The following is a 15,714-nucleotide window of genomic DNA, read 5'->3' on the forward strand; positions in this document are numbered from 1 at the left end:
AAGAAATGACAAACCAACAGTTTGACAAACCAGCAGTTTCGATTTTATCTTTACTTCTTATTCCCATAAAAAAGTTTGGCATTTTCAGCACAGTCTTGTAATAATCTGACATTTCAGAATCACGCTACACCCGTTCTAGTTGTGTTTCTGTAGCTTTTTTCCTTTAAAGTCAGCGAGAGCTTGTCAGACATTTTCCAGGGTGCGTTCGAGTTCACCAGCTCTCTTCAGAGTTCCTGAGCAGATGGCTGCCATCAATTTTCGCATTTGTTCAGAGTCCGACTCCAAATTTTCTTGTCCTTACACCTATGAATTAGGAAGTGTAGCAGCCATTTTCCTCTCATGACTTCAGGCTTTGGGGAAGTGTTTTGAGAATGATGATATCTTGTCAGATGTGGCAGTCGAACAGTGGGCCAGCTGGTGCAAGAGCACCATCATGACAAAATAATAGCCTTGCACGCCACCCCTAAGTCCAATCACAATTACATTTGCAAGCTGTGAGTTAATTGGGAATGAAAATGTCTAATCAGAAAGTATGAGGCTTTTAATTGGTAGCTGAAGGAAGGTGATACTGCGTTGAAGGCTGCGAAAGTGTAAGATTGTAATGTCCGATAAGAGGAAAGTGTTGCTAATCCTAATTGAAAAAGCAAAAAAAACCAAATAAATCTGAGTATAAGCACGCAGCTTTCACAACAAACAAACCTCATCTGTCCTTAAAGGAAAAGCCACGGTTTGCTCTCTGCTGCTACTGAGGATCCATTGTGTCTCCTCTGCTTGGAGCAGATGGTGTGGTGTGGAAAGTGAAGTGCTGCTCTTTTGGCCGGGACTGTCAGAATAAAACCAGTCTGCCAGGGTTTCCCCCACAAGACCCTCACTGCGTATACTTTCCTTCTCCCTCTCCCTTACTAAACCACACAAAGTAGACGGGGTCTTTAAGGAGCCAACACAGCGTGGTTCAGGATTTGCTGGCTCTGCCGCGTAACCCAAAGGCCAAGGGCAATCCAATCTAGCAGCTGATGCTTTCTTCCTACTCTATAGTTTCAGCTACATCTGGACACTTGACTGATTTTAACAATCACAGCCAGCCCTGTACATCACAACTAATGTCAAGCCTTGTATTTCGTCCGCTCGAGCGTAAACAGTCTTCGTGAAAACTCATCGCTGCTCATTCTGCGTAGTTTGCTTCATGTTGAACCAGCACACCAACCCCTCCTCTCCCGCTCCCTTTTCAATGTCTTATCCCCCAGATTGAAATGATCAGATGTATTATACGGCCGTTAATTCACCATGGAAATGGCTTGGGCCATTCAGCGGCGCAGATGTGTTTCAGTCTTCCCATCACTGGCGGCGTCCAAAGCCTCAGTGCCTCTCTTCTTCTCCTCCTCCTTCTTTTGCTCCTCCAAGGGTTTGGCAATGGCTGAGAGGCTTGGGGGTGTTGGGGTAGGGGTGGAGCAGAGGGAGGAGGAGGGGGATGTAATTGAAGGCTGGAACCATGCTATCCCTCAAGGTGCCCCCAACAGCCCATCTCCATCGTTTCCGCTGTTCAGTCCAGGAGATCCATTAGGAAGACAAGACCTCTAACGGGAACTTGTATACCTGAAGGATTCCCATGTTTCCCAGATCGGTATCTGGGATCTCCTACACCGTGTTTTGTCACTGACGTAGCCAACATCAGACAGCCGTATTCAAGCTTGGCATGTGTTGTCGCCAAGCCATTAGGCCTTCTTGCCCGTCACTGGCGTTAACTGCTGTCTTTGTCTGTGATATGCAAATGTCTCCTTTTTTCTTCCTCCTTTTTTGGGTGGAGGTTAGCACAGGGTGTAGGCAAAGGCGTTTGCTCACTTTGACTGTGAAATGAGCCTCCTTATGTAAAAGCATCGGCTGTACTGCTGGCCAGCGTTTTATTTACCGTGACACTCGCATGCCTGATACGGATGGTGCCAAATGCAAGCAAATGGCTTCGCTCATCATCTTCAGCTCTCCCCTCAGAAACTGTGTTTGTGCTTTCAAGAAAATTTGGTTACCGTTCATCCCAGTGCCTTTCTCTTCCCATATTTACTCTCTGTCATTAGCTGGCAGACAAATATTTGTAATGTACCTGTGTCTGATTGATGGTGTACATGCAGTTTAGATCCAAGGAGCGTGTTGATGTCCTTAATAGCAAGTGTTTCCAGATCCAAGAAGGTCTGTCTCCCAACCACCTGAAGAAGGCCAAGCTCATGTTTTTCTACACCCGCTACCCGAGCTCCAACATGCTAAAGATGTTTTTCTCAGATGTCAAGGTGAGTTTGATGTAATCTTTCGATCTCTGTACACACGTAGCCAGTAGTCCCACAAAACAAAGGTATATTTCTACAGTTTGGCCTGTTTAACAAGTCTTTCTAAAACTCAGACCAAAGTGGAGATTTGCAAATTCTCTGCTGTCAGCAGTTGCTTGTGGATGTAAATAACCAGAGTTTTAGGCTTTGTACTGTGCAACTTGTGTTTACACATGATTGTTTTTACAAGCTTAATTACTGCTTCATGTGGAAGATCTCAGAAGAAGGGCAATGTGAAGCACAGTTATTGCCCACCACCTATTTATTCTGCATTCAAAACTACTGCCTCCTGCAGGCCTGGCATGCCGATGAATGTTCCTAGATGGACCCGGGGGGGTTTCAGTTATACGAAAAGCCCGCTACGTGGTTTGTTTGTTTGTTTTGTACTTTTTTTTTCAACCTTTGTTTCATTCAAGTAAACACAAAACAAAAGAAGCACAAACATGCTAGAATAACCGTGTCCTTAAGGGTGTGGAACACTGAAAAAAATAAACATTTCCAAATTCTTATTTCTGATGATGGTCCACTCTGAGCTTTTCATCCAGGCTGAACATGAAAATAGTCTCCTACACCCATCTCCTGCATCAGCATCTGATAGAAAACAGATGGTGAAACTCTAGGATTAGAAAATCACTTAAGTCACTTAACATTCATGGACTCGCCCATCTTGACGCACAACGGGGAAGACTGTTGTTGGTTTAACATCCAGGAAACAGCAGAGAGCATCTCGGCTAGTAGAAGCTAAACGTTAGCATTAGCAACTCAACTCGACCGCATAGCAGAAGCTCCTGCAGAAGCTTGTGATGTTTATAGAGATGAAACATTGATAGAGTTGCGTTGCCGTTATCCAATCTGAGGCAGGATGTCCAAATATCAGGAAATAAGACTCCAAAACCTGCAACTGTGATGTGGCTCCCTTCTAGTTCCTGGAATTGGTTCACTGGTGTTTTTCCCCCAGAGTGCAACTAACAAGGCTTTATTTCTACTAGAGACCACTGCAAGTGGATTGATTAAGTGAACATTCCACACCTTTTAAACATAACAGCTTTGTATTTTTCAAATCTAAATGTTGGAAAATACATCTTTACCTCTGCTGCTGGTCTGTGTTTGGCATATTTTCTTCCCAGTATTTAGTCAATGCACATAATGTTTAAAAAAAGGGAAATTTGATTTATAAATTTTAATGTGCCGAGCTTCAGTTGCAGCGGACAATGTGCAATTGTCCATCTTAAAATGAGGTCCTTTTGCTCACTAAATTATGGGTTTATGCAAAACATGAAAGAAGAGGAAGTCGAACAGGTCTACGTGAGGGAGCTGGAGAGGCTGGGAGTACATCAAAGATAAAGAGAAGGATGAGTAATGGAGGGGTAGAGAGGGCAGAGTGGAGGACGCAGGCTGGCGATGAAGGAGTGGCTCTGCGAGCAGGTGGAGGAACGATGGTTAGATAGTTGGATAGAGGGAGGAGCCAAAGGGAGTTTAATGAAGGAACATTTGGGAAGCAACATGAAAGCTGCAGAGAAAAACAAGAACACAATCGCCATTGTGGTGCACGTAATTTAATTCGGTCATGTTGTTAGTTTTGAGTGTGTGTGTGTGTGTGTGTGTGTGTGTGTGTGTGTGTGTGTGTGTGTGTGTGTGTGTGTGTCTTGGACCATACAAGGGGTAAATACTGCGACAGATCCAGGCCATCTTATTCAAATCAGAAGATAAAGGTTCCCCTTTCTACCAGCTGCCCCCCTTTTCTATGCCATCACCAACAAGCGCTGATCTCACGTGACTTTCACCCAGAATTTCATTGGTCTTGATAATAAAGAGGCAAGAAGGCCGCTTTATACATTGATGCATAAAAAATATGACAGGATTCCACCGATCTGAAATCTTCTTGATCAGATTAAAACATGGATTTGTTTCACTGATTAATCGTTCCCATGAAGGTGGCCCAGCCATGAAAAAAAAAGCCTAAATAAAGTCCAGAAATTTAGGGGATTATGGGATACATCAGTTTGTTTTTGTTCTCAGAAAATGACAATGGACTCTGGCTATAAATTAGTGTATGGGAATGGGACCATCTAATTATATCCAGCCTCTTAGCGAGGGCCTGTCTTCAACAAAGGTCTCTAAGGTTAATCAGGTCTCGACTAATCAGGTCTTAACCATCAAGAACCTAATGAACACATGAAGTGGGTTGGCCTTAGAACAGGGGGACGCTGAAGCTGTTGCCCCCCCCCCCCCCCCCCCCTCTAAGCTTCCTTTAAGACTTGTTTGTCGTGTTTCTGAAATGTTTTGACAGATTTGCTTTAACGCTATTGTTGGTGCTGCTAATGGAAGTCCACATTACCCCACTAGCTTTAAAACATCTCATTATTTTTGTGCACATTGAGGGTCAATAGATCAATGATTAGATTAGGTTAATTCAGTCAGTTTATAAAGTCATCCGAAGCTGCTGCCTTTGCAAACCATTGATTTCCTCTCTTGTTTTTATAATTATCGGTTAATTGTTGTTCTTTGAGCTTCAGCAACAAGCATTAGCATGTGAGCCAGTCACGTGCTCTTGAGGCCAGGAGGGTTTTCTATATGTCATTCCTTCTCTTCTCTTTTCTTTTCTTTTCTTTTTTTTATTTTTTGCTGATGTTGTGGCACGGTGTGTGCGCCTCGGCGGGGCCGGCGGAGAAAGAAAAGCCAGCGGCTGGATTTTGAGTCACAGCAGCAACAAAAGCCCGCTTTCCAGGGCCACTTTTTGTGTGCAGTCAGCCAATAGACACCCAGAGATTATCTCCCACAATTCACTCCTGCAAAAAACAGGAAACGTTGGAAAGCCCTGATGACTGTGGAAGGGCTTACGACAGTGAGGGGGAGAGAGGGAGAGAAAGAGGCCCGCTCAGGCTTCTGTGTCTTTCTGCTCTCCTCTCCGGTCGTTCTGGACGCTGCTGAACACTCTGAGGTCATCGGTGTGTTTTCTGCTCCGCTGCGGAACGTGTTGGCTTGCCTGTGGGTTTTAATCCAAATACCTTTCAGCGAACCACCGCGGCCATCCTAAAGACAAAACTGCAAAATACCCTGGTGTGTGGGGGTGTGGGGGTGTGCACCTGAATACTTCCTGCAGGCGACTGGTTCAGTTCAGACAAAGGATGCTTAAGTGTTTTCCAAATCCAGACTTAAGCATGTGTCAGTGCATCAGCGGAACATGTGAGGAAGTGTGTGTGCGCGCATGCCATTTTCTATCTGGTGCTGTTAGCACTAAGCTCTGACCTTTCACAGGCTCTTGAGTGTGAGTGTGAGAAACACGCTTCCACCATCTCTCTCTCTCTCTCTCTGCTCTGCCTCTTAGCTAGCCACACACCCTTTTACACACTTAAATGCTCAAACACATAGCATCAGGTCCAACACACACACTCACACACACATTCTCCTCTCTCCTTCTCATGTCGGTGCTGGCTGACCCCTGCCAGCTCTGATTAAGGAGCTGCAGTGATGTACTCCTTTGAACCGATTCCCTCCTCTACAGAACGCGGCTGCTTTCAGGGGGTCTCTGTGCCCCACCAGCAGCTTAATGAACCGAGACTGCAGGAAGCTGACGGGGAACTTGCCAAAATGTAATCCCTGAGCATTAGAAGTCGATTTAAGTTCCATAAAATGTAACGATCTTTCAGTTTGTGCATGTGTGTGTTTCTGATTGGATCTCAGCACACCTGCACTGGCTCTAACGCGTCTTCCTCCAAGCTGTCGGCATAATAAAGTCGTCTTTGTCCAAAGTGACAAATGTATCGTGTCACTCTGGCGCAGTGACACCAAAGGTCTCTCTCATGAGCGATGGCAACTTTCACTGGCTTTAATCTCACGATGTATGGCTCACACGCACGCAAGAGCGTGGATAGACGCCACTTCTCAGTCGGGCTCTGGGTCGCAGGAGAGAGGTTTAAACTTGAGTGAAAAAAAAAACGCTGTTTTTGTCACACTTCAGCTGGCGTCCGTGCGCGTGTGTTTTAAGAATACCACTGTCCGGCCAACGTATTTGTAAGTGTCAGTAGTTTGTTTGTTTGACACCGCGATGTCACGACCCCAGCTTGCTGACTGCTCACATTCCGGCCCCCACCCCACACCCCACCCCCACACCCATACACCACCACCACCAGCGAAACACCATTGTCTGACAGCGCTGACCTGCACCCATCCTCCTCCTCTTTTTCCCCCATTTGTGCTCACACTGCACTTTAGGACAGACACACACACACACACACCCCTGACAAAGATTGGACTTATTCTTTTTCCACTCCGTCATTATCTCGTCTACTGATCATTCCAGAAGAACAACTTTTATTTACTCGTCTTGCTCCAACTGTTTTCCTCTGATTCAATGACTTGCCCCACCACACACACACACACACACACACACACACTTCGCTCCCACCTTATGTCGATGGCTCCCACCCATCTTCACAAGTGTCTCAGGAGGAGTGTGTGTGTGTGTGTGTGTGTGTGTGTGTGTGTGTGTGTGTGTGTGTGTGTGTGTGTGTTGCCAAACAATAGCCAGGGCCTAATTTCCATGCCAGGATCACTCTGTGTCCCCCAGCGACTGGTGCGTTCAGTATTTAATAGCGGTGGGTGTGTGTGTGTGGGGGGTGGGGGGTTAAGGAAGTTTGAGGTTTAGATCAACATTATTATAAAATGGAGCACGGAACGGATGCTTTGACACGGATGCGTGAGACTGAGATTTAAGGGGGCCCAAACTCAAACGGCCGTTTCCTCTTGAACTCATCGGAGCAGCAGAGATCAGATCACCACTGCCTCCTCTTCATCCCTCTCGCCTTATTTTGCTCTTTTTCTCCTTCTTCTTCTTCTTCCTCCTCCCTGTGTGGGAGGTGAGCAGAGAAGAGGGAGGAGGATCAGGGTGTAATTGGTGAACGAGGTTAAGTACATGTTTGAGCCCCCTGCAGGCCGGGGCGCTTCAGATGATGACTTAATCGTTTTTCTGGTCAATTGTGTGTTTGCCCCCCCCCCCACACACACACACACACACACACACACACTCTCTCTCTCTTCCACCTCTCCCTCCACTCTCAGGGTTATGATAGGAGGGAGGTCTGTTCCCAGTAGGGGAGATGAACCACACACACTCTCTCTCTTTCTTCCACAGCCAACCTCCCCACTTTGCTGTCTTACTTAATATCTCTATTATCATCCCTCACTCGACAACCTGTGTCCTCTGTTCCGCTTCTCTTCATCTCCGACCGTTCCCTCCCACCTTGCCTCACGCCTCAGCTCCCTGATATAAAAATGCCCTTCATTCACACTCAAATCCTGTGGCTAAATAAGGTTCAGACGCCTCATTCTTCTCTTCCTGTTTGCATAACGCGTGCTGACAGATCCCGTTTGCTGAATTTCAGGTGATAAATGGAGCTAAACTGACACGGTAAAAAAAAAAAAAGATGCTAACCCACTCCCTCCTGTCTCCATCTCTCGCTCCAGTTTAACCGCTGCATCACCTCCCAGCTGATCAAGTGGTTCAGCAACTTCAGGGAGTTCTACTACATCCAGATGGAGAAGTTCGCCCGCCAGGCCATCAACGACGGAGTCACCGGGGCCGATGAGCTGAGCGTCAGCCGTGACTGCGAGCTCTTCCGAGCCCTCAACATGCACTACAACAAGGCCAACGACTTTGAGGTACCCGCTTCAGGCTGAGATGGGGCAAAAGGGAATGTGGCCCAAATGAGAGAAAAAGGAAGTTTCACCTGATTTGTCGAATCAGACGGGTCATGTGACACCATCTCTGTGTCATCTGTGACATTACTGTCCCTCAGTCTGCTGACTTTAAGTCTTCTGCACGTCCTGTGATGCTTTATTTTGATGCATATTTCTGTTTATAGTAAAACTACCCTCATAGGGAGTAATGATGTCATTATTTAATCCAGATGAGCAGCTGCAGAGCAGGAAGATGGAGCAGATGTTAGGTTGAGGGTTGGTAAATGGCCTGTGTTTGATACAGGACCTTCTAGAGTCTTAGAACCCCCCAAGGTGCTTTACAACAAGATAAATCATTCACACATTCACACGCTGGTGATGAGCTACATTGTAGCCACAGCTGTCCTGGGGTGCACTGACAGAGGCGAGGCTGCCAAACACAGGCGCCACCGGTCCCTCCGACCACCACCAGCAGGCAATAGGGGTTAAGTGCCTTGCTCAAGGACACAACAGCAGCACTCTCTGCCAGGAGCCAGAATCAACCTTACAAACCTTCCATTACTGGACAACCCGCTCTACCTCCTGAGTTACTGCTGCTCCTAATGATGTTCAAATCAGAAAAATGTGTTTGTTAGCACGTAAAGCATCTTAAGGGGAGAACTCTTTTTGCTATGAGCCACACACTCACACACACACACTCACACACACACACACACACTCACACAGAGAGAGAGAGAGAGAAAGGGAGAGAGAATCCAGCAAAAACATTGTGACCCAAACTAAAATTTAGTGAGAAGAAAAACAAAAGTGTAAGTTTACTTGAATAAATGAAGTATAAGATCTTCATCTTGCTAAATAGTCCACATTGTGTGAATTGGTTATAACACCCATGTGTTTATTAATAATCAATAGAGCCCTGTTATTAACCCATTCACTCTTTATCAGGCTAGTTTTATTTAAAAGACATTATCTTGATTTTTTAACACTCTACTTTCTTATAAATGTTTTATCTATTTTAAATACATGAACATTAAAACAATCAAAAGTGTAAATTCTGGGAAGTTTATGCTAACAGAGGTGTGAGGAAGTACGGACGTCTCACTCATTTCTCTTCTCGTTTAGTTTGTGCGTGTCTTGTTCGAGTGTGCGTCCCTGTGTGTTGCTGTTGTTTTGGAACACAACATTTTTACTTCCCTGTCATTATTTGCCTATTATCAGCAGAACAGTGTACCGACGCTTCCTGTGTATCATAATCACAAATTCTCAGCAGGTAACTTCACCTTTAATACGTCTCATTTGTCCCACTTCTTCTTTTGCCACCTTCTGTGTGTGTGTGTGTGTGTGTGTGTGTGTGTGTGTGTTGTTGTTGCTGCATTTCCCGGTGTCCTGTTCACCTCGAAGGGTACAGCCGTCCCTTGGACCGGCCTGGCATGCTGGCAAAGCACTTCTGTGTGCGTGTGTGTGTGTGTGTGTGTGTGTGTGTGTGTGTGTGTGTGTGTGTGTGTGTGTGTGTCACTTTGGGGAGGGGGAGTAAAATCTCACTGTTATCAAGGTTAAGCATCCTACTGTTTTAGTGAGAGGAAGGGGAGAGAAAAGGGGGAGGGAGATGGATAGATAGACAGAGAGACCGATGAAGGGAGAAGGGGAAAGGGGGAACCAAGGGGGAACGGAGAGGGGAGAAAGAAGGAGCGATGACGTCCAGGAGCGAAGTGCCCTTGCGAGCAATGGGAGTTTTGCGAGCTCTTACAATTAAAGAGCTTTACTTTCTTTTCTCTGTTTCCTTCTCTCTCTCCATCATTATTTGTCCACTGGGGCTGCTCTGTGTGCACCCAAACACACACACACACACACACACACACACACACACACACACACACACACACACACACACACTTCACCACATCCATCTTCAAACCTCTTAAGGGAGGCTTTGAGAGACGCTGGCAGGCAGAGGCACTTGTGTGTGTAAGGTCTGAATCAGCTGAAAGCTCCATGAGAGGAAAAGCAAGATTCCTTCTAATTTGCTGCTCGTGTAAGTGCAGAAATGATTAAACATTAGAGACAGGAAAATATGTTTTTCTTTCATTCCAAACTTTAACAGATCCAGCTCTGCATTCGTCTCTTTGTTCAATTGTTTCAGGGATGCATTTTTGAATGCACACTTCATTTATTCATTAATATAATCTAAAACACTAATAAATCTATCCTTTATGATCCTTGTGTGCACAAAGTACCCTGCTGTTCTTCAAAAACAAAGAAAAAATAGTAACTTGAGAACTTTTTGGATCAATTTTGTTCTTATTTGATGGTCGCATTTTAGCACAAGAATTGGAACAAGCTCTAAAACCTCAAGAAAGAAAGAAAAAAGTCTCAATTTATGAAATACTTCTGCTGGGATTTTCTATGTTTAGCAACAAAAACCAAATTCATTTCATCTTATAGAATTTTTTCTACATAAAGTGCATCAAGTTGTTCAATTTGAAGCTCATCTGTTCACCCTTTCCTTCTTTTGTGTCTTTCATTTTACAGATATGAAAAAAAAACTTAAAAAGCCTAAATAAATCTCATTTCTAAGCTTCTGCTTACAATTAACATGTCAAATGTAACTTTATGCAATTAACTGAGTGATCGCACCGTAGTTTGTGCATTAAACTTTGAGTTTCTGCCTCGTGTGTGTAAATCACATGCAGGTTTTTACTGCACAGCAAATGGAGTCAAACAAACTAATAATGAATAAGAAAGAGAAAATACATATTTTACAGTAAAATAAATAACTTTTAGATCACTTTGAGTGTAGGTGTGGCTGCTTTTAGAAGAATTTACTGTGGCTTTTGAAAAATAACACAATTAGTCTTTCATCATGGCCCAAACAGAGGAGAGCTCTCGTTTCCTTTGAGAATCCCCCTTTCTTTTTGAGGCCTAATTTTCCTGCGACACCTCAAACAAGACTGTCATTCTTCTTCTCTGAGCTCCAGGAAGTTACTGTTGAAGCGGGCTTAAGGGGAACGGCTCATTTGCCTACATAAATGCAAAACATTTGCAAGAAGGCAGACGGAGAGGAAAAGAGTCAGCGAAGCCAGGTGAATAAGTCTTCTGTTGGCCGAGGAGCTGCGCCTGTGGAGGGGGGGGGGGGGCAGGTGTTTTGCATGTTAAGGGTTTTTTTTAAGTTTTATTTATTTATTTTTCTGCTGGGCAGGTGTCTGAGAGATATAGGAGCTGATTAGAGTTTAGCACAAGGAAAATTTGCCCAGCCATGCAAATTTCTAACCCCCTGACAAGCCAACCGCCTTGGTGAGCGCTAAGACTTTGCGTGTAAGTGTGTGCATGTGTGTGTGTGTGCATGCGTGGGTGGTATTTGTGAGTGTGCGTGTGTGTTTGCAAGTGCGGGGGCTGTGTGTTTTTGGCTGTTTGATGTCTGTGTGGAACTGATGTGAGCATCACACATGTGCGTGGACACACTTATGTATTCTGTCTTGTGAGCGCGCGTGTGTGTGCGTGTGTGTGCGTGTGTGTGTGTGTGTGTGTGTGTGTGTGTGTGTGTGTGTGTGTGTGTGTGTGTGTGTGTGTGTGTGTGTGTGTGTGTGTGAGTCATAGAGGTAACGTGGAGATGGAAATGCACTGGTTGTGTATCAAGATGCCTCCGAGGCCCATTTTTCTGTGGACATCTCCCTTTTCTCCTCCTTCTCCTCCTCCTCCTCTTCCTCCCCTACCTGCCTGCACCAACACTTGAAACAGGAGCCTACGCAGATTCAGCAAGCACACACACACACACACACACACGCTGAGTTTTCCCTTTGCCAGACTCTGCATCATCAAAGTTCCATCCACCTTGGTGGCGTCTTTGGAATGAATATGCCCTCTGTTTCAATGATCACACACACACACACACACACACACACACACACACACACACACACACACACACACACACACACACACACACACGCACACACACACACACACACACGTCTGTGGCCTTTCTTGTTTGATGCTAATCTGCTCTGTCACTGTGCGGCCCTAATACGCTCCCCATCTCCCTCCCAGCCTCTCTTTTGTGGCGATTGTTTCCCCTTTTTTCCTTTCATATCCCTCCTCCCTCATGTCGTCCTCTCTTCCTTCTGTTCCATCCCTCCTCTCATTCTTTCATCCTCCCTTTTTTCATGTCTTCTGTTATTCCCTCCCTCCTCCTCGCTCACTTTTTCCCCCCCATTAGGAAGTTTTAATGGCATAATTGCCACATTCCTTCTGGCACAATGAACACCAGCAGTAATTAAAGAGCTTGCCGTTAATTACCTAGACCCCGACTCTACTTTCCTCTTTTCTCACCAACCTCTCCCCCTTACTCCCCCATCCCTCCCTCTATCCCTCTTCTGATCCCTTCTCTTCTTCTCCGCGTCTCATTCACTTTGTCAGTTGCCATCAAAGTCTTCCGAAACACACCCGGCCTCCCAAAGCCTTGACTTTGAGCGAGCGGCGCTTTCATGTGAGGACTCAAGTGAAAATTCTCACTTAGTGTCCTTTTTCTTTCTGACGTCCTCGTCTTTGAACCCCCAATGACAACACACATCATCTTTCATGCGACAGGCGTGTGTGTGACCTGCTAATGGGTCGGAGACAGAGAAGAGAGGTGAGGTCCCATAAAGAGACAGTTTTATGATGGCTCTGGGAAACTCTCAGATTTCCATAAGACAGACCAGGCCAAGTTTTCTCTGTCAGCTAGCTCTCCTCCCACCGAGCAGCCGCCCGCCTGCATACACACATCTTGGCATTTAAAGAGGAAGTCCATATGATCTCTATGTGAGAGGGAGGCACCGTGAAAAGTGGTGAGAAGCCTTCGTCTGCACACACACAAGTATCGCGTGTCCTCTCTTATCAGCTGTTCTTTCTCCAATTGCAAAGATGTGTCACTCCTTTTGTCTCTCTTCCTCCTTTGTCCATCCATCCGTCTGTCATCCCTGGGTTTTGAAATGATAATATCCCTCCACCAACTTTATTCACGTTGATTTCATTTGTCTAGTTCACCCAAAGTGACTCAGTGTTAGACTTGTCCTGCCTCATCTAAACTTTTTCCTGCCTTCTTCTTTTGCTCTCCATCCATTCCCAGAGCCACTGAGAGCAGATGCTGTCTGTCCAACCGCCCGTGCCCCGTGGCATTGTGTGCTTCACCTCTCCTTCCCCCCTTGTTCCCTCGTTCCTCCTCTTCACGTCCCTCTTGGGGCTCCATTTGTTCTCCACCCAGAGAAGCTAATGTCTGTTTTCTCCTCCTCCTCCTCCTGCTGCTGCTACCTCTCTGTCTTCCACTCCTCCACTTCATGTTTTTGTATTCCCGCTTCGGTTGTCTCCTCACACACCCCCATGTGTGTGTGTGTGTGTGTGTGTGTGTGTGTGTGTGTGTATGTTTGCAGGGTGTCTTTGACCAGGATTTGACCTCAGGGAATTTGAGGTGAAAAGGTTAGAGTCATTTCACTGGATGCAAAAAGCAAAGCAAACACGTAGAAAGATCCAGAAGAATAAAAAAGAAATGAAACACGCTCACGCACAGGTGCGCCTCTGCTACCGAACGGCTTTAGGGGTCTCTTTGAAGAGCGATTGGAGACAAAAAAGAGGTAGAAGAAGGAGACAAATGAAAAGAAGACAAACACTGGCAGTATAGATTTAGGTTCAGACCTGCCAAAAATACAACCAATACAATTTGCCAGTGGGGTTTTTTTCCTGAGTGCGCACACACACACACACACACCTCCCCATGCCCTCCTCCACCTTCTTCCATCACTTGTTGGTTTTAGTTCTCTCTCATTAAGATGTAAGAGCCATAAACTCCCCCCACAGAACATCCCACCATCAGGCATCTGCACAAAACACAAGTAAATGTTCTGTTTGACCACCTGCTGACACAAGTTTCAATAAAAGTATATAAAAAAGTGAGATAATGGCTTTACGGCCTCAGCACTGGAGCAAAAAGACGCCGATTTGATTTAAACGACACTTGTGAGACACGTTTCGTATGGAGCCAGGTCACACGGGGCTTCTGCAAACAAAGTGGTGCCTTAGTGCAAATTTTCTTTTTGCATTTCTGTAACAAAGTGTTTTATGTCTCATTTAATTAGGTCACCAACTCCTCCTAATGTGATTGTCTTTCTTGGGCTTCCTAGCTCCTGAAAAATAAAGCGACAAGGGTTCTAGATGTTACCAGTCTGTGACATTTTGAGAAAATTTTATTTGACATTCAAAATGCCACTGGGGTTAGGGTTGGTGAAATCTCTCCGGCCGGCGCCGGGAAAACGTTTGAAAAGTCCAGATTTATAAACTGAAATGGTCACGGCAGCAGGGTTCTCCCTTTGAACGTGCACCAGGTCTTCCTGTTAAAATCTGAGCAGTACCAAGTGCTTAGACTCACAGATGTGAAAAAGGGGAAAAAAAGGAAATTTTGCACTTCTGTATTTTAATTGGCTTTGTAAAATTTGGAATTAGAGAGAACCAAAAAAAGCAGCTGCAAACACAACTAATATCATGGATCAAATAGATTTATATCCTAGTCACACTGAGTCCTGAACATGGGTCAAAGTCCACTTTCAGCCTGTCTGAAGCTGCTGCACACACAGCCGTTCCAGATTTCTTGATTTTAAAGCCATCAGAAATATGGAGTGAGCTTCCTTCGTGGAATCTTGCCACTTCAGCAAATTGAAGCATTAGAAAATCTAGGAAGAGCGCGTGAGCATCTGCTCGTCAGTCAGCGGCTCGGTTTTATTAGATCCCTCAGTATGATGCAGATTGACGGTTCTTCTGCGTGTTCGTGTGTGTGAGGTTTGGGTGTGTGTGCTGACCAGAGGAGTGTGTACGTGCAGCCTGGGGCGGCATGGCGTCTAAAACATTAAGAAGGACCCACAATCCCTTCGCTCCATGTCTTCACCTGTTCAAACACTTTTATCTCACGATGTTTGTAGGCGCTTTGATTTTCCAGCCCACCTCCTCCTCTTCCTCCCTTCTTATCCCCTCTCCTCCCTCTGTCTTCCCCTCCTCCCCCTGTCCCTGGTCACCTTGTGCGGGGCAGCCTGCTCTGTGGCACAGCTGCTGATTATGTCATTATTTCTGGACCGTTTTGGTCTCCGTCCGTGTGTGTGTGTGAGACTAATGAAGCGTGGCAAAGGGACGCATGCCAAAATGACCAGGGTGTGCATCAGAGCTGCAGATGTGTCAGAGCACCCCCCACCCACCCAATCTTGACCTGCTGGTGCCAAACTCTCCTTCCTTTCAATCCAATCTGCAGTTTATTATTTTTACTTTCTTTTCCTGCCACATTGATCCTTCACATGTCCTTGGACTCTGTCTCCTTCCATCCATCTTCCAGCCTCCTTCATTGCTGCTTCTTAGTTTCCATCCTTTGTTGTTTCCTAACCCTCCCACCCTCCTTCCTCCACCTCCCTCCCCCTGATCTCCTCCTCTCCAGATGTCCTGTTCCCTATCTTCCAGACTCCCTTGCTCCTTTCTTTCCCTTCTGCCTCCTGTGCTCTCGGTCTCTTAAGGTTGGGTTGACTTCCTGACCTCCAGAGGCCCAGCACTCGATGACCCTCGCTCCCCACCCCCGGATTGGTTCCATTCAGCCTTGGGTGAACCGATAACGTCAGGCAATGAATTTCTAAGTTTCTAAATGATCGTGATATTGTTTGATCTCATTCCTCTAAATTAAACCCCCCAACTTGTTTGAGTTTAACTCCATCAG

General features: G+C 45.7%; 1 protein-coding gene across 2 annotated transcripts in view; it reads left to right on the forward strand.

The window, feature by feature from the left end:
- Positions 1 to 15,714, forward strand: part of LOC107377596 (prospero homeobox protein 1) — a 31,092-nt gene that overhangs the window by 6,984 nt on the left and 8,394 nt on the right. For both annotated transcript variants that reach the window (XM_015947302.3, XM_015947303.3), the window contains exons 3-4: positions 2,172 to 2,279; positions 7,782 to 7,976. In XM_015947302.3, coding sequence (XP_015802788.3) covers positions 2,172 to 2,279; positions 7,782 to 7,976 — 303 coding nt within the window. The remainder of the gene's footprint in view (positions 1 to 2,171; positions 2,280 to 7,781; positions 7,977 to 15,714) is intronic.

The sequence above is a fragment of the Nothobranchius furzeri genome, chromosome 2 (assembly GCF_043380555.1).
Source record: "Nothobranchius furzeri strain GRZ-AD chromosome 2, NfurGRZ-RIMD1, whole genome shotgun sequence".
Classification (NCBI taxonomy): domain Eukaryota; kingdom Metazoa; phylum Chordata; class Actinopteri; order Cyprinodontiformes; family Nothobranchiidae; genus Nothobranchius; species Nothobranchius furzeri.